Raw genomic sequence first — 26840 nt, 5'->3', positions numbered from 1 at the left:
CCCCCGCGCCCAATCCACAACGACGCATCTAGCCTGCCCACGCCCCCGACGTTCCATCTCACCGCCCTGTAGTCACACTAATTTAGCTCACCAGCTGCAAGTTGTAGGGCGGCGCGCGCAGGTCCAGTTTGTGCGCGTGGTTCCAGTGGCGCAGCTGCCCGGGCGGCTCGTTCGTGACCGCGTAGATGGGGACTTGCCAGCCGAGGCTGCCGCTGAGGTGGTCGCGCAGCCGGCGCAGCACGCCGAGGTCCCTCGCCTGCTGGCCAGTGCTGCGGAAGAAGAGGAGCCCGACAAAGTGCTTCGCCAAGGCGGCCTCGACGCCGCCGTCGCCGGGCCCGACGTAGAGGTTGACCTCATTCTCGAGCGCGGGCTCATTGTCGGTGTCGGTCTGCCGCCGCCGGTTGTACTCGCGCGCCGTCTCGATCCACGCCTCCTTCTGGCTCGGCTTGTACTTGCACTGGCGGGTGCCCGGAAACGGCTTGTGGAAAAAGAGCTCAAGCCACTTTTCGGGCGTGTCGGCGTGGCCGCCGAAAGCGAAGCCGGCCGAGCCGGGGTCTGCGCACCACTGGGGGCGCTCGCACATCCGGCAGCGCCCGTCGCGAATCTCCTGCTCGCTGCACTGCGCCTGCCCGGGGAAGCGCTCCCAGTGCGCCGTCATCGTGTTGACGCCGCAGCCCGCTGCGAGCTGCTTGCAGCGGAGCTGCTCGGCCGCCCCGCCACCAGAGCACGCGGCGTGGCAGTAGCCAGAGTCGCGCTGGTTGAGGCTCGGGAGCGGGCAATACTGCCGCTCGAAGCAGGCGCAGCAGGCGCGGTTCGCACTGTTGCTGTCCAGCACAGACATGCATTGCACGGCGGTGTCCCAAACCTCGTCGCTGGCCTCAAAGGCGAGCCCGATGCCGTTGTCATGGCCGTCGCCCGATGCAAAGACCGACAACGGCAGGTCGGGGTGCAGCAGCGTGAACGCGGAGCAGTGCTCGCCGCAGTCGCGCTCCACGGTGAAGTCGTGCCGGCTCGACGTGCGCATGAGGTCTTGCATCCAGCGGCTGCCGCCGCCGACGGAGTGGGTCAGGAGGCCGTGAGACTGGAAGGCGCTGGTAACACGCACCAGCGCGCGCTCCGCTGCCGACATGGGCGGCAGCGGAGGGGGGCGAGGCGGCCGCGGTGGCAAGGGCGGCGATGGCGGCGGCGGCGGCGAGGGGGGCATCGGGGGGCAGCAGGTGTAGCTCGCCCCACGGAAGCCAAAGCAGTCTCGCTGATTGCGGACGGCGGTCCAGCCGTGGCGGCAGGTTGCGGTGTCCCCAGCGGGGGCGCAGCAGTCGTTGCCGGCACTTGTGCACTGCGTGTCGTCGCACTGCGGCGGCGGTGGAGGGTGAGGAGAGGGCGACGGAGGCGGCGGCCGAGGCCAAGGTGGCGGCGAGGGCGGCGGCGGTGAGGGCGGCGGAAGAGGCGGCGGCGGTAGCGGCGGTGGCGGTATGGGTGGCGGCGCCAACAGGGTCTCGTGCACCGCTTGTGCTCGATCGCTCGATGGGGCTGAGAGGGGTGAATGCATGAGCACCACTGGCGTGCCGACACAGCCAGCAGCAACGATGAGCACGGTCGCCACCACGCAAATGACGAGCTCACGCTGACGTGTTACCGACACGCCCTTGCTGGCAGCCGCGTCCGGATCGTCGATCTGCGTGGGATCCTCCACTCCAGTCAGCTCAGGCGACTCATCGGTCAGTCTGCGAAACGTTGTCCGCCGGGCCCCAGGCTCATGCTTCTTTGCCCTACTTGGCGTCGCTGCAGATGGCTGGAATCGGTGCACTCCGCCAATGGACACCAAAGCAAGCTGCGAGTCGTGTGTGTCGGCGGTGACGTCGTCTTTGGCCACCCTGGCCGGCATATGCCCAACGAACGTGCGCGGCGGCGGCGGGCACTTCCGATCAGACATGGATGGAGCTGTGCCGGCGATGGGGCGCTCCGGCGAATGCATCGCGTACATCACGCGCTCCCTAGAGCACGGATGCCGGCTTGCTCGACTGGCTGCGCTGGTGGCAAGTGCAGGCGACCGCATGGTTTACGTTCTCCACGGCCGCAATCACACACCGACTGGCGAGGCGGTGGCCAAATTGCGGCCGCAAAAAAATGTGCGCCTCGTCAGGCAGCCGCTAGTCGTGCCCAGCTCGCCATGGGGCCTGTTTGGCGGAAAATTCGTGGGCTACTCGAAGGCTGCCTTTGTTTTGTGGCTACTGCGCAGCCACACGTCCTGCCATCGGGCCTGGCAGATTGAGGACGATGTCTTCTTCACTGGCCCGTGGAGCGCGCTGTTCAACGCTTACTCGGCCGATGAGTCGCACATCATCGCCAGCACCATTCACCACCCCAGCACCTCCTACTTTGCCCACGAGCGCACGTGCTTTCTAAACATCACGACACGATGCCGCTCGGCCGAAGACAGGTCTCTCACCGCGGTCGTCTGGCCACTCTTACGCATGTCGCACGCTGTCGCCAGCGAGATTGCTCGAGCGCTAACCACGCAGCGCGCGAAGGGCTTCCATGAGGCCCTACTCGCACCCCTCTGCGAGCGCGCCGCTTGGTGCTCCCTCTCGCACTTGCGGCCCGAGCACCTGGGCAGCATGGTTGCAGGCCACTCGTCGGCGAGCAAGCGCAAGCAGTTCGCGAGTCCAGTGCTGGCGAGACGCGCTTACCATCCCGCAAAGTGCGAGGCAGACCCCGGGCTCGGCGAGCTCGCTCGAACATGGTTGCAGCAGAATAGCACTTAGCAGCCACATAGATTGATGTGTGTCAATCACCCCGTTTTTGCCCATTTTCGGTCATCCGTCAAAATATCTGAAGATCTGAGTGGGGGATTCTCCCCAAACCTTGCTCAGCTGATCCAGCACGGGCCGTAGGCCAGCCCTGGGCAAAGAAACCAGCACCTCATCAGGCTTCCCTGAGCGTCACAGCTCGGTGATCGCGCCGGCCGGACACCACTGCAACGGCCGTTCCGGGCATTTGAACGCGACCATCGGGGGCGAAGACATGGGCTCTATGGCTCAGCCTGGACTCCTCTTGGTCCCTTCTGATGCCCTAGGCCACACCTGGGCCTTACCTGGGGCTCTAGGGGCCGGGCAGGGTTTGCCCCCCGAAACTGGCATGAGAGCCGCACCTTTGAGGCTTTGACCTTAACGTGTAGTGAAAAAATCAGCGTGTTGTGTGCGGGGGTTTACGTGCATGCACATGCACATGTGCATGTAATGTTGATTTAATCTTGTAGTAAAACAACCAGCGTTTTTTGTGCGGGGGTTTAAATTGTCAGACACGGCATATATCGGAGAAGAGCTGTCGAACTGGACGGCTCGCGCGGGAATCACGAGGGGCGGTGGCGTCGCAAGTGTCGCAAGTGTACAACCGGGCATGTCAGTTCGCTCTACCTGCAGCCTCGTCGAGCCCGCAGCCAGCCCCCTCCCAAAACACCGCCTTCGTCTCGTCACCGCCCCGCCGCGCCGCCGCCCACAAGTTGCGGGTCATGCGAGCCCACACGCTCGCCGGCGGGGCCGGCTCCAAGCAGCCCGCGTGCTGGTCCGGAGGCATGCCGGTGCGCGCCAGGATCTCGGCGCACACCTGCGGCGGGAGCAGCGCGCCCCCGCGAAACGCGTCGACAAACCAGAGGCCGGCCGGGTCGCACCGCTCAAACAGCAGCGGCGGCGCGGCCGCATCGCTGCCTCGCGCCTCGCCGAAGGTGAGCAGCAGGCTGCTCGCCGACCGCACCTGCAAGCGCGTGCGCACGGAGCTCGAGGTGCGGGTGTGTGTGACTTCTTTTCCTCTCCCCTCGCCGCCGTCGCCTCGAGGCTCGCTCCCTCCTCCCAGCGCGGGTTAACGAACCCCTCGTCGGCGAGCTGCACGCCCGCCTCGAGCTTGAGAGGCGCGCTCGAGGGAAGGGGCGGCACGAGGGGCAGCGCCTCGGCCCCGACGCCCACAGGGGGGTCTGCGCCGCCGTCGCCCGCCGCCAGCCTCGCCCACCAGCTCTGCTGCCCCGCCTACATCGAGTCGCGACCTCTCGGCACCCACGCTCGCCCCAGCGTGGTCTCGGGTGATCTCGCGAGCGTCGCCGGTCATCTCTGACCATCTCAGATTCTCTCTGGCGGTCTCGACCCTCTGCGGGAGGTCTCTGGTGAAAAGGGCGATCTCACCGGGACGTGCGCGTCGCCGGTGACCTTGGTCGCCACCAGCCGCACCTCGCCCCAATAGCGCCCCACCTGCACGTCCACCACCTCGGGGCCGTGCGGGCCGTAGTCGGCGACAAAGAGGCCCGTCACGGCAGAGACGTCGACGCCCGCGCCAGCCTCTGCCTCGCTTCCCTCCGCCGTCTGCACCGCTCCCTCGCCCTCCGTCTCGAGGCGCAGCAGCACGTGGTTCGGGAAGTTTGTGACCTGGACCGGCAGCCCGAGCCGCGACGCGACCGCGCGGTAGATAACGCACAGAGCGATGGGCAGCCCGCGCCGCCGCGCGAGCGCCTGGTCAATGCCGCTGCCGCGGGAGATGTCCGCAAAGTCACCCGAGCCGTAGTGGCCCTTGAGGCCGAGCTTGTCGTACAGGATCGTGTTGATGCGCTGCAGCGTCCGGAGCCGGCCCGCCGCATCGCCCGCGAGCCTCGCCCCGTCCGCCTCAAGCAGCGTCTTGACCTCGTCGGCAATCTCAAGCAGGTCCTCCACCTGCAACCGAGGCGCCGAGGGCCGCTGAAAGTGTGTGAGCCTCGGTGTGTGTGCGTGCTCGTCCCTCCTTTCACCTCGCCGCGCGCGACGCTGTCCGCCTCGAGCAGCGACTCGACCTACTCGCAAGTTGGCGGCTGGGTCCGAGAGATCTCCGAGCTACTTCACACAAGAATCGGCTGCCTCGGTGGCGTAGCGCTCGATCTCGGCCAGCGTTCCGCGCAGGCAATGCTCGCCGTCGCCGCGCAACGCGTCCGCAATGGCGCAGGCGCCCTCCAGCACGTCCGCATCGGTCTCGTGCAGCCTGTGCAGCGTGCCGTTCAGGCGGAGCCACGACAAGATATCGTTCCCGATGCGGAGGGCGGCGAACGCGTCGTCGAGCGAATGCGACGGCGGGCAAGTGGATCGCGCCTCGGTCGCAGCGAGGTGCCGGCCTCTGCCACGGAAAGCCTCGCGCACGAGCGACGCCGGGCTCGAGCCGTCGGCCGCAGAGAAGGGCTTCGAGACGAGCGACACGAGAGAGGCCTCAGCAAACTGCTTGATCGTCGACCTCCGCAGGACCTGCCCGACAAAGTGCGCGTTATGCTTGTTGGTCAGGGCCTCAATCGATCGTGCCGTCCGAAGCAGCGAGCCGTAGAGCGTGCGAAGCACGGGGCCGTGCGCGACCATCACGCACTTTGGCGGGGAAGAAATGCGGAAATCGCGATTTGAGGAGGGATGGGTGGATCGAGGGGCCAGGATATGCAGCAAGGAGGGCGGAGCTGCGCCGAAAGGCGAAAGAAGCCGAGAGAACAAGGGAACGGCAGGCGGCGGCGGCGCAGGACGAGGCAGAAGAGAATGACGCGACAGAGGAGGAAGTGACAAGGGAGAGAACGACGAGAGTGGGACGGCCGCGAGGTGGCATGAAGGTTGCAGCGAGAATCGGCGAGAGACTGCGAAAAGAGATAGGAAGAGGCAGACTCCCTAGGGTGGGCGACGGCTAGCGCATCACACTCCTCTCCTTAAAATCCCTGTGTGGTGGCGGCGTGCCGTCCTCCCATCCCTCCCTTGGGTTGTCTGTTTTCTTTCTTTCTTAGGGATGGGTGGATGCCCCTCTGGGGAGGGGAGGAGCACTTGGAGGGCGGGGAAGAAATGCAACAGGACCGATCCCAACTCAGCGGAGTCAAGCTGGGTCGAGTCTGGACGACGATTTCCGGGAAGTGGATTTTGCGTGTTTTTTGCGTTTTGGGGCGCGTTGCTGAGGTGAACTTGGAGCACTTGAACTCTGGATTCCCGCGTTCGTTTAGGGTGATTTGTTGCTGTGTAGTGGTGAACGGGTACAACCTATGGTTAGGGTTAGGGTTGATTTCTATGGGTATTTCTGGAGTTACGCGTAGCGTTTTTCTATACTGTATTACGCAGAGAGCTACCTCAACATCATATCATCCCGACCAGTCCAGCACCGCCATGGCGAACAACACATGGCGGGACAGGAGCGTGCACGGCGGCACCGCCTGGCACTTCGGCCACTGTGGAATCACCTCGGGTGCCACTGGCGACTGCTCTATGGGACTTGTCGGCTCGTTTGGCCTGAGCAGCCAGGATGCAAAGCGCGGCTGGCCCACTGCAATCCATGAGTGCGTCCTCAAATGCCGAAGCTGTGAGCAGTGCAGGTACGTCACGGTTTCGCTCCAATATCAAGACTGCAGCTGGTACCATGAGTGTAGCTTGGAAGATATCAAGTCCGAGCGGCTCTTCCGCAGCGGTATGGTGAGCCGAGGCGGCACTGCTCTGCCGCGGCGCAAGAAGCGTGTGGCGCTTGTATTCTTCGGTAAGCATGGACACTTCGACGAGCAGAGTGGCTCGGCCTTGCGCTCACAAAGTATGCTGCCTCGACATCGCGCGAACGAGCGGTTGCTTCAGGTAGCGCACGCTGCTTGGACAAGCCAACTGCTTCAATCCAATGCACGCGACATATCCTTTGACGTCTTTGCCCACAGCTGGTCGCCGGAAGCGTCGACTTCATTCACGGAGCTGTGGCGTGGCATGATCCGCCGTCAGAAGCACGAGCCAACGCGCTACGCCAACACCACCGCCTCGTCCTCCAGCGACCTCGTCTTCCGCTGCCGTGTGCCTGCGATTGGCTGCGAGAGGACCGTGTCGCAAGTGCTGTCGCTCGAAAAGGCTCTGTCGCTTCGCCGCGAGCACGAGCTCGAGGTGGGCGAAAAGTACGATCTGGTGCTCGTGGCTCGGCACGACATAGCGCTGCTGCGGCCGCTGAGACTGCCGCCCGCCGTCTTCGGCTTGGCTGGACGCGACGTCGTCTTCCCCTTCTACTGCCCGGGACGCTGCCAAGGAGAGCCGGCCGTCACGCCGAGTGGCGCGACGTCATGCACGCTTGGCGGACAGCAGTGTCCCGTGACATACGGCGGGCGCTCACCGGCAGAGTTCACGTACTGGATGATCGATTGGCTCTTTCTCGGCGCCCCCGATGCGGTCGATGCGATGGGCGACGCGACGCGCCGTCTGAACGAGTACGCGATGGCGCTCTCCCGGTTCTCGCCTTACCTGGGCACACACGCGCTATGGCCGTGGCACGCTCTGAGCACCAATCTCAGCCTGCACTGGGGGCTGCTTGTGACCGAGCGCGATGTCACTCTGGCGCGCCACGTTGCGACCGGCACGCTTAGCCGCGCGTGCTGGTGGGAGCGCAGCGGCCCGCCGCCCGAGCCTCTCCACCTTCAGAGGCCGGCGCTCCTTGACCAGATGTGCCCTTATGCGAAGCTCTCCAAGTGCTCATGTCGTACACATGAGCGGGCTCTGGTTACGAGCCGCAACGGCGAAATCGTAGATGTCCCAGCGTTGGTGTAGTAGGTGGACCGCGGTATACCGGACCACGTCCACGCGGTGACGAAATCCAGCGCGGCAGCATGGACGCGGGCCTTTCCCGGGCGACGGACTGTGCATGCGCATGCGCCGCGCACGTACACAGTACCGAGTCATGTCTGACACTTGACACAGTTGGTATTCAAAGTCAACGCGTTGCAGCGGTAAGTCGGTTTTATGGTAAGGACGACGGCGGAGGTGCGTGGGTGCGTCCACGCTAAGGACATTCGGGATCTCTCAGGGGAAGGGAGGAGGAAGGTAGGTCGATGGCAGACGGCAGCCCGCCTCCAGTGGTAGGGGGTGGCTAGCGTACCCCTTTTCCGGGGGTCGGCCCACCGGCTTTTTGTGCGCGATTGCGTCTTGGGTTTGGCAGAGCCCCAGGTCGCCCCGCTGGCTCGTCGCTGCTTGCGCTTCGTTTATGGAGACCGCACTTCTCCATGCCACATTCGCTCGGCATGTGCCGAAGCCAACGGGGAGAAGCTGTGGCTCCGCCAAACCGTATCGGCGAGAAAAGGTGCTGATCGAGCGACGAGACAAGAAAAGTTCGCGCGGGGCGTCGGCAGGGCCCGCGAGTTGCTGTGACTGGTCGGCACGACCGATCCGCTTCACCGCATTGCCTGCGCCCATCCCGTTACTCTTTCTTTCTTGCTGTCTGCATCGTATCGTTGTCACGGAAAAAAGTCAGTCGTGCGTGTCTGTCTGTGTTGTTGAAATGCAATGTGTGTTGGCCAAATGGCTCATATTAAGCTTAGTTCTATAGAACTGCTCGGCCCACCCCTGATCCTGCTGAACAAGCTCCTCTTGTAGCTCGATCGGTCACACCGCCATCACCGTCGAGGAGAGGGGGACGACACTGCTTCGGCAGCGTGCACCTCGATCCTGTACCGTGTTTGTTACTGTCCACTATGAAAGTGTGGACCGGCGTGAACAGCAGCTCCTGACCACGGCGCCGCAGGCGCCTGTTGATAGGTCCAGGTGATAGCCCTGGATAGGCAATGCATACGCCTAGTTGGGCCTCGGATCGCCCGACCGCGTCCCGGTGCTCTGTGGTCGGATTTGTGACGCCGACGTACCGCGCCGCGGCCGGGGGCCCTCCGGAGGCCGAGGATGGCCGTGACGGACCGGGACGAGCTCTGGGAGGTTCAGTGTCAGTGTATATATTGTAGAGACGAATCATGTCCACAATATCTTTCAATCTAGCTAAGCCTGGGAAGGCGATGCCGGGGCCGTACAGCAGCTTGATCGGAGAGAGAGAGAGAGTTGTTGTTTTGTTTGTGAGCTTAGCCTTCGATGTTATGAAACAACGCAAGGCGGACATGGCATATCGCTCTCGGGCCCACAGACATCCCGCACACTCGCCGCACACCCGCCGCCCCCGCGCGCGCCCCACCCCGGCCGGGAGAGAGGGGAGTGACAGTTTGGGACGGCGACAGCCCGAGTATGTTGAGGCTTTGTTTGTTGCTTGATGGTGTTTCGCCGGCGTGCGTCCCGGAGCGGTCCGGACGGGCGGTCCGGGGGACAAAATCGGGGGACAACGCCGACGGCGCCCTGATTCGACTTTTAACTTCAAACAAAGCCTACCGCACGCGCCGCGACGCGGCGCGTGCGGTAGGCACTCGGGATTTTGCCAGATCGGCGTGTTCATGCCGGGATCGTGTCCCCGACAACCTGCCCAGACTTTAGGCTTGGACAGTATGCCCCCCCCCCCCCATGAACACTCCAGTGAGGGAGGGCGAGACGATCGAGGGGTCCCGTACCACGCGGAATCGACCCTATCCAGTGCTCAAGTGCTCAAGGAGCAGGAGAGAGAGCTTTTGTGGTGTTGGTGTACGCAATAACGGGACAGGGTGGTTGTTCTCTCTATCTCCTCTTCTAGCTCTTAGCATGAGCTGCGCCCTGTGTCCGACCCCTTTTGCGCAGCAACACCTTAAACTTGCAGGCCCTCCAAATTCGGGTCGGAGCGTAGCGGAGTGGGCCCCGAGTTTGAAAAGGGCGACGGACGCTTGCGTCCTAGCCTCCAACAACGCCTCCCCGGCGCAGAGGGGAAGAGAGAGAGTCCTTATCAGCTGGTCGGCCGCCATTCGGGCCTCCCGGCCTGCTGCGGCGGCGCGGCCGGTCGAGGCCGGGCTCGGCCCGGCCCGCGACGGCTGGCCGCCGACGAGCGCGCTCGCGCTGCTCGTCAAGATGGCGGCGGTGGCGATTGCGGCGACAAAAGTTCAGGCGTACAGCGCTCAGGCGCCTCTCGTCTGTCGTCTGTTGTCGCATTTCGCACACACGCGCGCCGCGCGACCCGCGTCGCTCCGCGAGGGCATGAGCCTTCCGCGATTCGATCCAGCAGCCAAAAGCTGCTCGCTCGAACCGCGGCCGACTCTACCATCGCGGCCGCACTGTTGCGCTCTCCAGAAGACTGGTGCCTCATATACTGCCTCCCTGCGGATGCTGCCGGCGAGCCTGGCGGTCCGCTGTACTACAAGGAAGTGCTGACTCGATGCCTACTCGAATTCTTCTACCCCCACGACTCGGAATGCGAATGTGACAGGACCATCGGGTCCTTCGGCCACCAAAGCGAGATCACCCGAGAGCAGCTGAGCCTGCCTCTGGCCTCGCCTCCCTCTCCTCCAGGCATTCGTGGCATCCTATGGGTCGTCCAGAGTATCGACCTCTGGCTTGTCAGCCGGTCACTTGATGACACCATGAAGTACAGCGATCGCCACCTCGCTGGCCTCTCCGCAAGGCCCCCCGACCGCGTCGAACTCATCGGCGCGGGCTCTCTCGGCTACGGGACCGGCCCCAGCTTCGGCTGAGGGCGCTGACAAGCTGCCGAGCCCAAATCACTGTGGGAGGCGTGATTTCTTGTTGATCTTCTAAAATCTTCTTCCAGAGGGGCCCCCGAAGGGAAGACTGCGTAATTATGGCGAAGAGCAAGAACCTGCAGTTAGCTAGTGCCGGCGAACTGATGGACCTCTCTCCAGCGGAGGGAACGACACGGCCCGATTTCTTCTGGGTCGCGTACACCTCCTTCATAAGGTCCCGTACCATGCGGAATCGACCCTATCCACTGCTACTCCACTGCTCAGCAGTGCTGTCTCTTTTTCCCGCAACCATTGGAGGCGCCTTGCTTGTTGTTTGCCGCCGCCCACGCCCGCATGCCTTGCTGCTGACGAATGACGCCGACCACCGAGCCGGACGCAAGTCCGGAGGAGCACAGCGCGGACTCGTCACACTCCTCACCGCAGCACTTCGCCGTTCGTCTCGCGCGGACCATATCGGGCGACTCGGAGGGCGGGAGTGGCAGGCCAAGAAAGGGTAGCGACGCGGCGCGAGCGCGCTGGAGGCAGGCAAACACCCTGATCGCGATCCGGCGGCTGCAGCATGGCCGTTCCGGCGCCGGCTCTCCACCCGCGGGCGAGGTGCACGCACGCAGCGCTGACGGCTCCGCGGAGGCTGGGGTTGTGGCGAGGCAGGGACCCGTCTCGCGCCCGGCCGCGTACCTCGCCTTTCTGCCCGGCTTCACGCCGGATCTGGAGGCCGAGTACTTTCGGTACTCGCTCGCCGCGTCGCGCGGCGCCCTGCTGCGCACCGCCTTTATCCTCGCGCTGCGCCCCGTCTGCCTCACCCTCTTCCTGGTGCCTGTCAAGCTCGACGTGCAGGCGGACCTGGCGGGCGGCTGGCTGGGCGCGGCGCTCCTCCTCGGCCGCCTCTCCGTCTGCCTCTCGGCGGCGGGCCTCGCGGCGGCGCTCTGGCGCGCGGGCCGCGTGGCGGTGCTCGACTACCCAGCCACGCTCAGCGCCATGTTCCTCGCCCTGCTCTGGTGCGACGGGTTCCTGATGACGGCTGCCGACGTGCTGCACAGCTCGAGCAGCAAACAGGTGGCGCCGCCGCTCTCCCGCCGCGGCGTGCTTTGCCCACCCCACCGACGCGCCCGCGCCGGTCCGCCTCTCCGCAGGTGCTGCTCGTGCTGATGCACCTGCTTGGGTACGCGACCCTGGTGCCGCACCTGCAGGCGAGGCACGCGACGCTCACCTTCTGGTCGCTGCTCGCCGCACGGCTGGCGCTGCTCCGCGCCTTTCCGCAGCCCGGCCTGCGCCTCGCCTCGGTCGCGATCCACGACGCCGTCGTCAACCTCGCCTGCATGTGCCTCGCCTGCATGGCCGAGGCACAGAACCGCGACAACTTCTCGAGGCGGCGCGGCGCGGGGCGGGAGGCGGCGGAGGCTCCTCCCTGAGCCGTCTCGGGGCTGCCCCCCTAGGCACAAGCTGCTCGAGGAGGAGGAGGAGGTCAAGGTCGCTCTCCGCGACGGCGCGCCGCGCCTCCCTCCCGCAAAGACTCGTCCCACGATCCGTCCACAACCCCGTCCCTGACGTGTCCTGACGTGTCTCTGTACGTGACCCTGACGTGTCCCTGACGTGACCCTGACGTGTCCCTGGCGTGTCTCTGTACGTGCCCCTGACGTGCCCCACCCAGGCGTGCAGCGGCTCCTCCTCAACACCCTCCCGGCGCCCATCGTGCGAGACATCGCGTCGGGGTCGACGCAGGTGGCGCACAGGTATGACGAGGTGACGGTGCTGCAGGCGGCTGCGCGGTCGGCTCGGTGGACGCTCCCTGGGCACAGGGCCATGACGTGTCCCGGGCCTGCCCTCCTGCAGGCGGACATGGTCGGCTTCACCAAGCTCTCGAGCGAGCGATCCGCCGACTTTGTCCTCGGCCTCCTGTCCGACCTGTTTGCGAAGTTTGACGGGCTGGCCGAGGGGTACGGCGTGCACAAGGTCAAGACGATCGGCGAGCAGCGCAGTCATCCGCTGCGGGCCGCACGCGCGAGCAGCGCCCTCTCACCCCCCCCCCCCCCCCCTCTGCTGCGGACAGGCGACGCGTACATCGTCTGCTGCGGCGCCTTTGGCGAGGCGAGAGGCAACCCCGCCGACGCGGCGCGGCGCGTCGGCGCCATGGCGCTCGGCATGATCGGCGAGGTGCAGGCCATCAAGGAGGAGCGCAAGGTGGGCCACGCCGGCCTCGGCTGCTCCCTTCCCCGCGCGACCCGCAGCGTGAAGACGCGCGCTGTTCGCACCCTCCAGGTGGACATCGACATCCGCGTCGGCGTCCACACCGGCACCGCCATCGGAGGCATCATCGGCACGGCGCCCCTCCCACCTCGACGCTTCCGGCAGCTGTGAAACGGCGCCTCGTCACGGGGCGGAGCTGTCGACAGGTCCGCTTCCACTTCGACATCTGGGGCCGCGCGGTGGCGGGCGCGCTGCGCCTCGAGGAGCTTGGCGCCGCCGGCCGCGTCCACGTCTCTGACGCGACGGCGCGCCACGGACCCCTCGCGCCGCGCACCGCCGGACCCCCGCCCGCCCCCCCCTCCCCCTCGCACCACCCCCCCGCCGCCCGCCCACCCGTCCGCCTCGCCCCTCCGCCCCATCCCCGCCCGCAGGCGAACCACCTCTACCACACCTTCGCGCTCTCGCCCGCGCCCGGCAACGGCGACGGGATGGGCACGGCGGCAGAGGGCGTCTTCCCGGCCCACATGGGCATCCACCGCACCTACTACGTCGAGGAGCGGAAGGACCTGCTCCCGGCGTCGCAGATGCACCTGCTGGGCGGGCCGCGCCTGGAGCGACCCGTCGCTCGGGCGTGCGTCGCGACGAGCGTGGCCTGTGTTGCTGCTGTAGGCGGCTTGCACCTCGACGACGAGGCGCTCGAGGGGCACGTGCCGAAGAAGCCATTCCCCGGCATCGAGCTCGGGACGTACCGGGACGGCTCGTCGGTCGACGTCTCCTCCTCTGGCAGCTCGGGCGTCGGCGGGGCGCCGGGGTGGATGCGGAGCCGCGGCTCGCTGATGAGCACCGGCAACGGCCCGCGCGACTCGGAGAGCAAGCCTTCAAGGCTGGCCGAGTTCATCTCGCAGCAGACGGGCGCGCAGACCGCCGCGCCGGTCGCACTCGACCAGGACTTGTTTGTGCCGGCACAGTCCGAGCCGGTGCCGCTGGCGCGCGACCCGACGGCCCCCGCCGACGCCGCGCCGGACGGGCCGGCCGAGCGGTCGTTCGTTCGCCGCTCGACGCACGCGACGATGGCGATCCTCCAGCACGCCCGCGAGGCGCTCGCCGCGCTCTCGGTGCACACGGCTTCGTCTTTCCCGCCGTCGTTCCGCTCTCAGGAGCCGGAGCGGCTTCGGCAGGAGCCCGCACGGCGGCGGCGGCAGCAGCAGCAGGAGCACGAGCTGCCCGAGCCGCAGCATTTTGCCGGCGCGAGGCGGCCTCAGTACCGTGGCTCTCACATGGTGTGGCAGCGGCTCGAGGAGCAGTCGTCGATCGAGGAGGGCGAGGAGGGCGAGGAGGAGGAGGAGGAGGGCGAGGAGGAGCGCGAGGCCGAGGAGCCGCCCGGCGGGGGTGGCGCCGCGACGCCGCGGCGCAGCGGCCAGGTGGAGCGGCACAGCAGCCCCATCTACCGCATGGCCGGCGGCTCGCACGTGCTGCCAGCGGGGGAGAACTCCGACGCGGCTTGGGCCCGTGCCAGCTGGGAGGAGTCCGAGCCCGTCTCCGAGCTGACGGGCACGTCTCGCGGCGAGTTTGCGCGTCAGCTGCAGAGCGGCGGCGGAGGAGCCAGGCGCTGGGAGCTGCGCCATTCGGACACGAAGCCGTCGCCGGAGCCCACGCCGCCCCCCGCCCCGCTGCGGACCTCGACTTGCTTGCCTCGCTCCTCCTCGGCCACCGGCAGCGGCTCGCGCCTCTCGCTGCGGCGCACCGCCACGTCGGTGCCGCTGCGGGCGCGGCTCGACTCGTCCGACACGGGCGAGGACTTTGTCGAGGCGACCAACTACTTTGCAAAGCTGAGCAAGGACCCGCCGCTACCCTCGCGCGGCTGGTCGGCGGCGCGGCACGGCGGCGGGGGCGGCGGCGGCGGCGGCGGCGGCGGCGGCGAGGGCGGGGGCGGGGGCGGAGGCGGGTCGAGGCGCGTGAGCGACCTGCAGACGCGCTTCTTCCTCGCGCGGTACACGGTTGCGTACCTGCTCTGCATGCTGCTCTACGGCGCGAGCGACATGACCCACTTCAGCGTGCGCTGGAGCGGGTTCGACGCGGTCAAGCCGCTCTTCATGCTGAGGTACGCCTTGCTCGCGCCGGCGCTCGTCCTGCTGCGCTCCATCTGCCTCTCGGCGAGGACGCCGACCGCGCTCGGCAACACGGCGGTGGCGCTCGCGCTGCTCGCGCTTCCGTTCGCCGCCTTCGTCGCGGCGGTGCTGCACATCCGGCTCGACACCGTCCTCTGCCGCGGTCCCTACACGATCGTGCCGTGCAACGGCATGCCGGGCGGGCTGCACGACGCCGCCCACGACGCGCTGCCGGAGCCCGCCGCCGGCTCCGGCTGCACGGTCGCGGGGGCGTTCCTCGAGCAGTTCGACGTCGACCCGCAGCCGATCCCGCCGTCGCCTCCGCCGCCGGAGGGTGGCGAGCTCTTTCCGGCGCACAGGCCGCGCTCGTTTTACTGCAGCGAGTACGAGGACCCGGCGGGCGGGCCGAACCTCTGCGAGCACTTCCCCTTCGAGTACGTCTCCGAGCTCGCCGCGTGGCACATCTTCTTCGCGTACCGCCTCACCCACCTGCCCACCACCTTCCTCGGCCCCGCCGCCGTGGCGCTCTCCCTCGCCGTCGTGCTGCTCGCGCAGCAGCAGGTCGACTCGTTCTGGCACGAGCAGCTCCACTCGTCGACGCACCGGCAGGTGCCCGGCCTCGACGACTTTGTCGTGCTCGAGCTGGCGCGCATGGCGCTGATGCTCCTCTTTGCAAATATCATCGGCTTGCTGCACCACTGGTCGCACGGGCGCGACATGTGGCGCGGCCTCAAGCTCGAGGCGCGCCAGCGCGCCGTGATGCGCTGCATCGAGGAGGAGACTGCCTCGTGCGACCGGCTGCTCAAGTCCATTCTGCCGCCGCAGCTCGTCGGTACGCTCGGCTCGCTCGAGCGGATCGCGCAGGCGCAGAGGGACCCGTGCGCCGGCGAGGCGTCGCCGCGCGGCGGCGTGTCTCCGCCCAACGGGACGCCGGCGAGCCTGCGCTTCTCGTCGGACGGCCTGCCCGTGCGGCCTCGCGGCTCGCTCCTCGCGGAGAGCTTCCACGACTGCGCCTTCCTCTTCGCCAAGGCGCGCGGCATCTCGCGGGCTCAGCCACGACGAGAAGCGTCCCTCATCCCACCCGGAAGCCTGTCATAGGTGCGCGGCCTCTCGCAGCTCATCAACGACCCCTTCGCAGAGCCGCAGCTCGTCATCGGCCTGCTGCAGCGCATGTTCGACCGCTTCGACCGGCTCGCCGACGTGTTTCAGCTGCAAAAGGCGCGTTTCGCGACCCCCCTCCCCCCCCCCCCTCCGCTGTCGGGGAGAGGGGGGAGAGAGAGGCGGCGCCCCTGACCCGAATTGGCGGGCCGGCAGGTGCGCAAGACGGCAAACGAGTACTACCTCGTCGCGGCCGGGCTGCCCGACCCCAACCTGTTGCCAAACTGCCACGACCGCGCCGCGGCCATCGCCGGCTTTGGCTTCGCCATGGCGACCCCCCCCCCGCCCGCCCTCGCCCGCCGGCTCTCTGTCGATCGCGCGCGTGCGGCTGGCGGCCGGCCTGCCCCCCCCGGCCCACCCGCCCCGCCCCTGCCGCGCAGGTCAACGTGATGACTGTCATCAACCTCGAGCTCAAGGAGCACCGCTACAAGGAGCTGCGGCAGGCGCTCGAGGGGCACGAGCTCACCGTGCAGGTGGGCATCGACTTTGGCTCCGCCATCGCCGGCGTGATTGGGCACATGACGTACCAGTACGACCTATGCGGCGACGCCGTCAACACCGCCGCCCGCATGTGCTCCGGCTCGGAGCCGGGACATGTCCACGTCTCGGAGGCGGCGTACAGCCAGCTGCGCGGCCGCTTCGCCGCGACCTACCGCGGCACGCGCGTCTACAAGGGAAAGGGCGAGATGCACACCTACTTCCTGCGCAACGAGCCGCCGCAGACCGCGCCGCCCGGCGCCGCCACGCCGCCCGGCGCCGCCACGCCGCCCGGCCGCGCCGCGCCGTCGGACAGCACCGCCTTCGCGTCGCCGCTGCCGATGCCGCTGGCGCTCCCATGGACCGAGCGTGCGGCGCGGCTCGTCTCCGAGCCGCGCAGGTCTCGGAGCAGCGCAAACGACCTTCAGCCCAGCCTCGGGCGGATGGTCGAGGGGGGCAGCGAAACAGACGCCACGCAGCACCTACCAAACCGGGCATCGGAGAGATAGGCGTATGGCTTGCGAGCGGACAGTGTACATCCTTACATATCGTATTCTTGTGCATACAATACAACATGGAGAATTTCCTTCTGTGAAATGTGTCACAAAAAGAAAAAAAATCGACCACGTAGAGAGCAAGAGGGAAGAGGGTGAGGGTCGAGGATCTTTCTGGAAGTAGTTTTATCCACCCCACGCTGCCTGGCGCGCTCCCACCTGCCTGGCTCGCATTCTGAAAGAAAGAAGCCCAGAGTAGGGGGGGGTCCGGCACGCAGCCGAAAGTAGAAACGTCGACTCACCCATCCGCGCTGCGTCACCGCTCTCGGGATGACTCTCGCTGGTCCTAAGTGCAACATGCTCCAGACGTTGCGCGAGCTGAGGCAGCAGTCTCCCTCGGCTGGTGTCAAGAAGCTACTGGCACAGCTCAAAGAGCGAGACCCGGACTGTACGCTTGGCGCAAAGGAGCTGCGGCAGATGCTGCGAAAGTTTGATGATGGATCTACTGCAGCCGCTGCTCTGGATACGACTACATCTGCTGAAGTTCCCAAGCAACGCATTCCCAAGCAACGCAGTGGGCCAGCTTGCATCTGCTGGGGCTGTGGGGGTGCTGCCCCCGCCGGTGTCGAGTTCAAGAGCTGCGGTCTCTGCCAGGAGCGGAGGCTGCCCCCTTCCTACTTCTGCAGCGCGGAGTGCCTCAGGAAGCACTGGCCTCGCCACAACGCATGGCACAAGCACCAGAAGCAACGGGAAAAGTCTCGCTCCGACGCTGGTAAACAGCGTGATAGTGAAAGCAACCAGCAGCAGCAACAAATCACCAAAGAGCTTTTGTCTTCAATGAGCCAGATGGGCATGGCTGAGATCGCCCCGCAGGCGCTGAAAGGGGAAGAGTGGCTGGCAAAGGGCATACAGTGCATGGCGATGCAAGACTACAGAAAGGCTGCCGCGATCTTCCGCAAGATCACAGCACTGCCTCCACTCGCGACGCCCGACAACCCTCCCTCCGGAGGCTTTGTTTTGCTTCACACTTTGATACAGGCACACGCAAACCTCGGAACGGCACTGGACCGATCTGATCTGCCTGATCAAGCATTGCTGGAATACATGAAAGCGCGCGAGCTCGTTGACCTTCATTATCAAGTCTCCCCAATCACCAATACTGTGGATTTGAATATCTGGGCAGACTTTTCTCCCTTTTCGAATAATATCGAACCTCAAATCCCAGGGACGTGAGGTGCGCTTACCTGAGTGGTGGAACGACAATGCTCTCAAAGAGCTGTCAGCACAGGTGATGATTCGATCATCCCGACATACTGAGTCGCAACTGATGATGAGGGGACGCGTCCTGTACAGCTGGAGATACGGAGAAGAATGGCCCTTCGGGGAACGCACTCTCGACGAACTTCGAGAGGCCACCACCGTCTTCCAGCGGCTTGCGGGTATGTGCACTGCGCACGAGGCAACCTACGCCCAGAATGCAGCAGAGCTCACCTGTCTTGTGCGGCTACTCACACAAACGCTGCAGCCAGACGCGCCAATACCAGTGAGCTTGCTCATTCAACACCAGTGTTTTATTTGGCTCTGGTGTGCGACTAGGAGCCTTCCCTCGGGGGTTCACCCCTCGGGGCCAGATAGTGTTTAGAGTGTTCAGGGCGAGCGAGACGAGCAGGGACCCGCCCCATCGAACTCTTCACAGCCGTGTGGCACACTCGGAGATCTCAAGAGTTAATGCCCATCATACTTCTGGCCCCGCGTAGTATTTCCTCCTCCCTCCACGAATTTCTTTTTCGGTGTTAGTGCCAGTGCGCGCCAGTCCCGTGACTAGTGTGCAGGTTAAAATTCTTTTTCGCACGACACTGCCCCAATGTAAAGAAAGAAAGAAAGCGGACGTGGCACGTCACTTGGAGCACTTGGAGTGCAGTCATTAGCCTCACATCCAGGGCCGGGGAGCTAAGAAGCGCACCCAGCGGGCCGGATGATCGGGATCGGGTTACGGGCTAGAGAGCCCTAGCCCTGGGGGGTGCGCGTTCGCAGGGAGAGGGCCGTAAAATAAACACGGGTCTCCGAGAGGGCTCCGTGTACCGGGTTTCCCCTTAACTGCAGAACGCCCCCTCTACTCGGAGCTAGTGGACACGGACACTACGACACCACCCGTCACGTACACACACGACTACCTAACGTGTACACTGCTTGGTGTGCAGCGGCTCCCCGGCGCGGGGGCCTCGTCCCGCACCCATCAGGGCGAATCTTCGGTCTGGTTCGGTCTCTTGCTCGCTTTTCGGGCGTCGCCCCACTGCCTCGTCGCGCCCGCATCCGCGGCCTGCGCGCCGGTATTTCTTTTCGCCCGACCGACATAGCTGAGGAGCGCCTGGCGAGTACAGACCACGCCTCACTTTTTCACAGGGGGGGATCGGTCTGGAAAAAGGAGGCGTGTGACAAGCGGAGGGTTGGATCGCCGTCTTTCGGCGAGGATGGGTGTTGGAGCCCTCTTTGCTCAACATGCGGCCTGCTCTGCCGCCTCAACGAGACCGCCGCGCGCGCGCGCGCTCGGCATGCCTGCTGCTCGCCTGCCGACCTGGCCAGGCCGCGCGTGGCTGGCGCCAGCTCGTCATCGCAGCGGAGCACCGGAGGCGCGGTTTGCCCGCTGCTGGCTCTCGCCCCGCCGGCGGTTCCACGTGAGTCCAGCACAGTCCGGAGCCGAAACCAGCCGGAAATGTGCCTCCTCACAGCTCCTCATGGATCTGCGAAGAGAACCGTCGAGTCTATTCAAGTCTTCAGCCGGTCCGGCTCGCCCCTCGGGGGCTTCATTCAAGCGTGCTGTGTGAGTGTTGAGGTGATACGAGCGCGCGTGGGCGCGGCGCGAGTGCCGTTTTGGGTCTCTTTTATACCAGTGATGAAATATAAACCGACTTTACCACGCGCGCGCACGCGCGCCGCGCTCCTCGACTCTCTCGCACCCGCCCCGAGCCACGCCCCTCACGAGATAGGCGGCTGCGACCCTGAGAGTGCGCAGCGGTGCCGCTGGCGTGCTCACCACACCCACCCATCATGCCTGCATCATTCCTGCACGCACTGCCCGGTCTGGCCGGGGCGTGGGGCGAGATCTGGCATGGCGGCGCGCTTGAATTGAGCGCCTTTGATCGTCTCGCGGTGACTGCTCGCAGGCCGGGCGGCCAGAAACTGTGCCGCTCAGCCATCCGCCGAAGCGAGCGCGCCGGCGAGGGTCCGCCGCCGGCGCGCTCGGCTCAGTGTCTTCAAGCCCGCCCGCCGGTGGGGAGCTCCGCATGCCGCACGCCTGCTTTTCGCTGCGCATGCTCGAGCCCCCGGCGAGGGCTTGTGCTGTGAATAGCAGGCGTGGTCTGTACTCGCCAGGAGGAGCGCAGGCAGGAGCAGCAACACAACGATCGCCCCAGCAGAAGTTGATGTCTTTGCTGTTTCTCTCACTACCGCTCGCGACCGCGGCTCCGCTCTCGCCCTCCTTTCAGACGCTTCAGGCCGCGCGGGTCGTCGATCCGAGAGACGGCAGCCTGACCTCTCCGCTCAGCAGCCGGGGCCGCAAGGCTCTCGTCGTGCTCCTGCCTCAGCTCGGCGAGTTTGACAGCGCAGAGATGTGCGAGCAGCTCGTGGCTGTGCGGCCGGACCTGCAGGAGGCGAGCATTGACCTGTGTGTCGTCGGCATCGGGGACGCCGCCGGAGCCGGCCGCTTCAGCGAGTTCACTGGCCTGCCGCTGGACGTGCTGCGCGTTGACCCGGACGCTGCGATCCACGAGGCACTCGGATTGCACGCCGGGCCAGAGTGGAGCGTGCCGGACGCAGTTCCGGACAGCGTGCTGACCGCGCTACTCGGCACGCTTCCCGGCGGCGTCCCTGCTGACGACGCCCAACTCCGCCCAGCCTTCACCGCCTGGCTGCGCTACCTGGCCATGTGCGCCGGGATCGGCGCGCCCGGAACGCTGCCAGAGATCCTCCGCGGATACCTCGGCGACCGCTCCGCGCCAGAGCGGCTTGCGCCCGACGCCGTCGTTACCGCGGGCCCGGTCGTCATCGGGCCGGGCGTCGGCCCGGTCAAGCTCGGGCCAATCTCGTACGCGAACGGCTGGGCGGAGGAGGAGGGCTACCAGAGGCCGGTCGAGCTCGCGACCGTCCGGTTGCGGAACATGGTGGAGGTGCTCGGCAGGTGGAGCACCTACGTCGCCAACCCCACGAAGCTCGCGCAGCGCGGCGGCACCTTCCTCTTTGACGCCGACGGAGCCGCCCTGTACGAGTACAGGCACCGCGGCGTGCTCACGTACTCGTCGACGATGTCGCGCCCGCTAACCTTCCTCGCGCCGCACATCGGCCACAAGGCGCTCAACCCGCTCCAGCTGGGGGACGCCGCGGTCGCGAGGCAGGCGAGCCAATCGAGTGCCGAGGCGCTCGTATCGCCGGTGCCGTGACGGTCACTCGTGGCTGTCGCCCGCTGCCTTTTCGTTCTCGGCCGTACACTTCTATTTTGTTTTGAAGGAGCGCCCATACTTTTCTCTTTTGTTGATGTTGTCTCTCGGCGGACGGCGCACGGCGGGGTCCGGGGACACGGGCGCCCTCGCGCACACGACTCACGATTCACGAACCGAAACAAATACATTCCACATAGCACCTCGGTCCACGCTCCCCATCTACTAGCCCAGGGGGTCGAGAGCCCTGCTCTCATTTTAAATCATTTTAAATCGACGGAAGAACTTCTCGAGACCTCGGGAGCCTTCGCTCGTCGAGCCGTCACGCGTGTCACGGAGCGGTCAAAAATGGCTGACAACGGTCCCACCCAACGGTGGGAGGATGTGCTCACGGGAGACGTGCTTGAGCTCTGCTTGTATTTTGCCGGCTCGCTCTCGACGTACCGCGCCATGCGTGTTTGCGTCCTCTGGGCGAACGTGGCATCGAGGCCATCGCTGCATCGCACGCTTTCGCTGCACGCCGCCAGAGAGGGGCAGGTAGGGTGCGATCTCCAAAGTGACTGCTTCACCAATGTAGCACTTCGGCGCTGCCTCGCCATGGGTCGGGTTCAGGAGATCTCCCTGTCCGGCTTTCAAGGACTCAGCGCAGAATGCTTTGGTGACTTGCGCAAGCAAGCACCCGACCTGCTCGCGCTGTCGCTCTTCAACTGCCCGCAAATCGACGACCAGTCTCTCCTACCCATCCTTCCCTCGAAGCTTGCCTACCTGCAAATGCACCAGTGCTGCCGTCGCATCCCCGGCTCGTTACTCTGGCTCACGTCCAACCTCCAGTCCCTCGACCTCGCGTTCCCTCGCGGCCTGACGCTGGACCGTTGCGGCTTCTGCGAGGCCGTGATGACGCTTCCGTCGCCATCCGTCAAGGTGGCCGCTCGCTCGATGGGCTGGGGGCCGGTCTCAGAGGTCGAGCTGCTCCGCGGGTGTGCCGAATGCGGCTTCAAGGTTTGCTGGGGCGGCAACACCGACTGTGCCTTCGAGGCGGGGCTCGCGCGCTGCGCGCTTTGCTCGACAATCTACTGCGCGGAGGAGCGCTTCCTCCGCTGGGGTGCAAACCACCAAGATGAGCATCTCACCCTGTGCATGAAGTGTGATGGCTGCGAGGCGCACGTGTGCTCGGACTGCGCCCCGGTCTTGCGTTGCAGCGGATGCCGCCTCACCCTCTGCGACGCTTGCGTGCGACGTGGGATGGCCGCCGACTGCGCCAGGCTCTGCGAATGGAGCCCCTTCGTCGAACCACAGCCCTCCCGCTGGGCGACAAAGATGGGCGCGTCCAGCGAGTCCGAGTCCTCCGAGTAGTCAGATGTGCGTGCAACGCGGGCGCCTACGGATCTTGGATGATGTGGTTACAACAACAACAACAACATGACATGCACATGCACATGCACATGCACATGCACATGCACATGCACATGCACATGTTGTTGGACCCTGGGTCTAGCTCCCTCTCCTTTTCTCCCATTAATTAAGCTAAAAAATAGGATTCTTTTTCCTTCGCGGCAACGCGATGGCGGCAAGGCCTCTTTGCGCGCCCGCCCTCGCCAAGCCGAAGACCAACCGACGTCGGACCGCGGTGAGACCACGCCGCCCCCCGCGCCCGCCCGCGCCCGCAGCGTGAACACATACGCGCGTCCCTCACCGCACGGAAACATACGCGCCGGCCGCGCACACAGCCTCACATGCAGCGCAGACCGCATGCCCGCGCCCTGGGCCGCCGACGACCCGGTCGGGCGGGCTGCGCGGCCGCCGCACATCACCAGGCAGGCGCACGAACACCCGCAGCGCGCCGCAGCCCACCGCGCAGCCCTGCCAGCCAGGCCTGCGCCTCAAAGACTCACAAACAGGGCGCACAGCAGAGTACAGCACACAGCACACACCGGCGGCGCGCGCGCAACACACGCAGACGCACACGCGGATCCAACACGCACACGCGCACAGCACGCGCGCGCCACACGCCAGCGCAGCGCCACACACACAGCACACTTCCCACCAGCAGCAGCAGGCCTGCCACAATCCACATCTCACACACGCGCGCACACACTCCCCCCTACCGGCGCACGCATTGGGCGTCGCCGTGAGCAACCAAGCATCCAAAGCTGGGTTGTGTGGCTGCTTGTGCTGCCTGCTCATTTATAACCCCCGCCAGTCCGAAACTTGTGTGGGACTGGGTGGGACTGGGTATTCTTGGAGCACTTGGAGGCGTGCCGCAATTCTTTCCCCCCCCGCTGATATCCATCGCCGCTGGGTGCCGCGTCAGCGCGACCGCGCGGCGATCCGTTGCCGGAGCGCGCAATCGCCCGATGAGCTTCATCGAGACCGTCTTTCCTGTCATCGGAGTCGTCCTTTCCAACGCGCTCTACTTTGCCCCGGCGTCGGGCGTCGCGGCCGTAGTTCGGAGCGGCCTGCTCGGCAACTTCAACCCGCTTCCTCAGGCCATCATGGTCTTGAGCACGATTGCTTGGGCCATGTACGGGCTGTCCGTCCCGAACGCGTACCTCTTCGCCGCAAACGCGCCGGGCGTGCTCGCGTCGATCATCTACTATGTGAGCACCCTGCCTCTGATCCCGCGGGAGGCGCATGCGCAGCGGTGGAACGTGCAGGCGATCGTCGTCGGAGGGGTGGCGTTCGAGCTGGCCCTCTGGGGCGGCATCATTTTCTCGGGCTGCACGGCCGAAACCCGCTCCTACTACCTCGGGCTGTACGGCTCGGCTCTCTGCGTCATCCTGTTTGCCTCGCCGCTCTCGACAGCGGCGCTCGTGCTGGCGACCGGAGACTCGACCTCGATCTACGCGCCGCTCACGCTCGCCCAGTGCGTCAACTGCGGCACCTGGACCGTCTACGGCTTCGCCATCGGGGACGTCTGGGTGTGGGGGCCCAACCTCGTCGGGACGCTACTCGGGCTCGTGCAGGTCCGCTTGGCACGCTGCAAGCGGCCACCCCGCCCCAGCGCCGTGCCCCGCCGCAACCCGCCCGCGCCCTCTTGCCCGTGACGCGGCCCTGCGCGCCACCCGCAGGTGGGCCTCAAGACGGCCTTCCCGTCGCGAGGCAAGCAGGCGGCCGACCCGGCGGCGAAGCACCTGTTTCGCGACGACGGATTCGTGCCGATTCGGCCGCACTTATCGGACAACGACGAGATCTAGCATAACACGGTATGGGGCGCGGAGGGGTCTTAATTATTTCTGGAAGAAAGAAAGAAAGTAGACAACCCAAGGGAGCGACGGGATAACGTGAACCGTGCAGGCGACAGGGGGCACGCCGCCCCCCGCCACGCCGCCCCAGTGACTGGCCAGTGGGGCCCAGCGCCACCACACGCACCAGCACCACACGGTGGGATTTTTAGATGGTGGATTTGGGATTTTAAAAATAAAAGGCGTGCAAGCAAAAGCCAAAACACAAGGTAGGAAGAAGGAGAGAGAAAGCGGAGTGTGGTGCTAGCCCATGTGCTACGGCTTTAGCCGTCTCCCATGTTTGCCCATGGGCTGTCTTAGCTCAAGACACACCTCGCAACTAAAAGTCATGTTGGGCGTCTGCCTCTTTGTTTCTAGAGAGACTCTCTTCGCAGTCTCTTGCTCGCCAAATCTCGCAGCAACTTTCACGCCACCACCGGGGCACGCGGTTGTCCCACTCTCGTCGTCCTGCCGCGTCGTCCTCTGCCTCACGCTCTCCTCGGCCTCGTTCTGCGACGACGCCGACGCCTCGTTCCGAGCCCTTGCTCTCGCGCTTCTCTCACCTTTTGCTTTGGCGTAACATCGCTCTCCTCGTTTGTTTCCGGGCCCCCCAGCTCCACAGGCGAGCTCTCCTCGCGCAAGAAACCCTCTCTTCTTTCTGACTCCTGCTCCGATCAGGCAAAAGTCGTAGAGTACATCTCTCGTTGCTCAGATCCACTCTCGCGACAAGCACCTGTACCGGACCTCCACTTTGATGTATGTATGTATGTAGGAAGGTGAAGAACAGCCAGGCTCGGACTGGACACCAACGCGGTATGGGTGGACGCTGGACAGATGATGACGACACGCACGAGCGACACACAGACACAAACAGGCTCTCACAACCTCACAAGACACACAGCCAGCGTGGCTGCCACACACCCTGAGTTGGCGTACACATAACTCAGGGCCACATCCTCCCTGTCGCCCCCCCCAGCACTCCACGGCCGGGTTGCCAAGAGTACAAACAAGGGCACAACGACACAACAGACGACTTTGATCGGCAAAACGAAAGAATTCTTAAAATACAAGCTCTCTCGTGAGAGAGGCTTGTATCTTAAGAACTCTCTCGAAAGAAAAAACATGCGGCGGCGCCTGTGACCTCGACGAGTGACCTCGTTCTCACAGGTGCCTCTCGTGGAAGGGGCCTCTTCGAAAAGAGGCGGAAAGGGTCTATGGCGCTCGCGCTGCTTCCGCAGGCGCGCGACGCACTCCGCGCGTCGCCCGTCGCACACACTCCCTCCACCTGCCCGTGGACGAGCCAGTCTAGCCTCTCCGCGGTGAGCGCCAGCGCTCCCTCTCTCCTCAGGCGGCTTTTGCAGGCTGCAGCAACTACTCTGACTCTGGCGTCGACCACTTTAATGACCCCCTCTTTGGCGATGACGGCCTCAGCCCGGCCAGCCTCGGCGTCGTCACCGTGCTCTGCTGGATCATAACCTCGCTGGCCGTCTCGGCGGGCATCGGCGGCGGCGGCCTCCTCGTCCCGCTCTACTTTATCGGCCTCGACGTGCCGCAGACGCTTGCCGTCGCGCTGTCAAAGGGGACCATCTTCGGAGTTGCGTGCGGCAACTTCGCCTTCCTCTGGTCGCAGCGGCACCCGCACGTTGACCGGCCGCTGATCGACTACAAGACTGCCGTCTTCATGCAGGGCGGCGAGCTGATGGGCGTCGTCCTCGGAGTGCTCTTCAACCTGCTGCTGCCTCAGGCGAGAGGCGTCCCACGCAGAGTAGAGCCCGCAGCCGCCAGGCCACACGCACGCGTCGGCGAGGGGCACACGGCGGCGCGGAGAGAGAGGCGAGGCTGAGCGCTCCAACCCCCGCCCCTCTCCCCTCGCGCCTCAGGTTGTCATCATCATGCTCTCGGCGCTGGTGCTCGGCTTCAACGCGTACAAGACCATCAAGAAGGGCATCGCCAAGCGCGCGCCCCCGCCCGGGAGGGAGAGAGACAGAGAGGGGAGCCTCACCCCCCCTAGGTACGCCCCCCCCCCTCCACGACCGCCCGGCCTCGCCTGGCGACAGGCGGGCTGCGGAGACGAAGGCCTTTGCTGCGCCGGAGAAGAAGGCGGCAAGGCCGGCCGGGGCGGGCGAGGGAGACGCGCCGCCTCCCACCCTGCGGCAGGCTGTCGCGCTCGAGGCGGAGGGCAAGGAGGGCGGCGACGGCAGCACCGGCGACGGCGCGTCGGAGGCTGGCACGTCCAATGTTGGCTCGTCTGCCAACCTGGTCGCGCTCGATGTGCAGGGCAACGAGGCGCTCAAGAAGAAGATCCTGGCGGCGCAGGCCCGCCGCTTCCAGCCGTGGGCATGGTGCGCGGCCCTCGATAGACGACGTCGAGAGCGCCCTCTCCCCCCCCC

General features: G+C 65.7%; 9 protein-coding genes across 9 annotated transcripts in view; 8 read left to right on the top strand and 1 right to left on the bottom strand.

Moving 5' to 3' along the window:
* Positions 1-1814: 1814 nt before the first annotated feature.
* Positions 1815-2765, top strand: EMIHUDRAFT_222754 (hypothetical protein; the record flags this gene model as incomplete). The annotated part of the gene is made up of 1 exon (XM_005792697.1): positions 1815-2765. The coding sequence occupies one exon, from the start codon at positions 1815-1817 to the stop codon at positions 2763-2765; it is 951 nt and encodes a 316-aa protein (XP_005792754.1).
* Positions 2766-3402: 637 nt separating this feature from the next.
* On the bottom strand, positions 3403-5363 carry EMIHUDRAFT_108529 (hypothetical protein; the record flags this gene model as incomplete). Its single annotated transcript, XM_005792696.1, has 4 exons — positions 3403-3753; positions 4176-4697; positions 4772-4813; positions 4863-5363. The coding sequence occupies 4 exons, from the start codon at positions 5361-5363 to the stop codon at positions 3403-3405; spliced, it is 1416 nt and encodes a 471-aa protein (XP_005792753.1).
* Positions 5364-9743: 4380 nt separating this feature from the next.
* EMIHUDRAFT_222751 (hypothetical protein) lies at positions 9744-10363 on the top strand (the record flags this gene model as incomplete). The annotated part of the gene is made up of 3 exons (XM_005792695.1): positions 9744-9814; positions 9895-10091; positions 10182-10363. The coding sequence occupies 3 exons, from the start codon at positions 9744-9746 to the stop codon at positions 10361-10363; spliced, it is 450 nt and encodes a 149-aa protein (XP_005792752.1).
* Positions 10364-14128: 3765 nt separating this feature from the next.
* On the top strand, positions 14129-16888 carry EMIHUDRAFT_417362 (hypothetical protein). The gene is made up of 4 exons (XM_005792694.1): positions 14129-15696; positions 15766-15885; positions 15982-16095; positions 16206-16888. The coding sequence occupies exons 1-4, from the start codon at positions 14575-14577 to the stop codon at positions 16809-16811; spliced, it is 1962 nt and encodes a 653-aa protein (XP_005792751.1). The 5' UTR covers positions 14129-14574; the 3' UTR covers positions 16812-16888.
* Positions 16889-17126: 238 nt separating this feature from the next.
* On the top strand, positions 17127-19232 carry EMIHUDRAFT_222749 (hypothetical protein; the record flags this gene model as incomplete). The annotated part of the gene is made up of 4 exons (XM_005792693.1): positions 17127-17936; positions 18831-18881; positions 19037-19126; positions 19200-19232. 4 exons carry the CDS (start codon positions 17127-17129, stop codon positions 19230-19232), a joined length of 984 nt encoding a protein of 327 aa, XP_005792750.1.
* A 379-nt stretch (positions 19233-19611) lies between these two features.
* Positions 19612-20084, top strand: EMIHUDRAFT_361007 (hypothetical protein; the record flags this gene model as incomplete). Its single annotated transcript, XM_005792692.1, is given in 2 exon segments — positions 19612-20038; positions 20052-20084. Coding segments are annotated over 2 exon segments (227 nt in total), but the record flags the coding sequence as incomplete, so codon positions are not given.
* A 269-nt stretch (positions 20085-20353) lies between these two features.
* Positions 20354-21121, top strand: EMIHUDRAFT_56152 (hypothetical protein; the record flags this gene model as incomplete). Its single annotated transcript, XM_005792691.1, has 1 exon — positions 20354-21121. A coding segment is annotated over one exon (768 nt), but the record flags the coding sequence as incomplete, so codon positions are not given.
* Positions 21122-23583: 2462 nt separating this feature from the next.
* Positions 23584-24423, top strand: EMIHUDRAFT_108524 (hypothetical protein; the record flags this gene model as incomplete). Its single annotated transcript, XM_005792690.1, has 2 exons — positions 23584-24192; positions 24298-24423. The coding sequence occupies 2 exons, from the start codon at positions 23584-23586 to the stop codon at positions 24421-24423; spliced, it is 735 nt and encodes a 244-aa protein (XP_005792747.1).
* Positions 24424-25664: 1241 nt separating this feature from the next.
* EMIHUDRAFT_454249 (hypothetical protein) overlaps positions 25665-26840 on the top strand; it is a gene marked incomplete at its 5' end in the record, with an annotated part of 2666 nt that continues 1490 nt past the window's right edge. The window contains 4 exons of the mRNA XM_005792689.1: positions 25665-25715; positions 25799-26215; positions 26331-26404; positions 26508-26792. Coding sequence (XP_005792746.1) covers positions 25665-25715; positions 25799-26215; positions 26331-26404; positions 26508-26792 — 827 coding nt within the window. The remainder of the gene's footprint in view (positions 25716-25798; positions 26216-26330; positions 26405-26507; positions 26793-26840) is intronic.

The sequence above is a fragment of the Emiliania huxleyi genome, assembly GCF_000372725.1.
Source record: "Emiliania huxleyi CCMP1516 unplaced genomic scaffold EMIHUscaffold_105, whole genome shotgun sequence".
Classification (NCBI taxonomy): Eukaryota; Haptophyta; order Isochrysidales; family Noelaerhabdaceae; genus Emiliania; species Emiliania huxleyi.
Note: the sequence above shows the minus strand (reverse complement) of the source record. Positions and strands in the feature narration are given on the sequence as shown.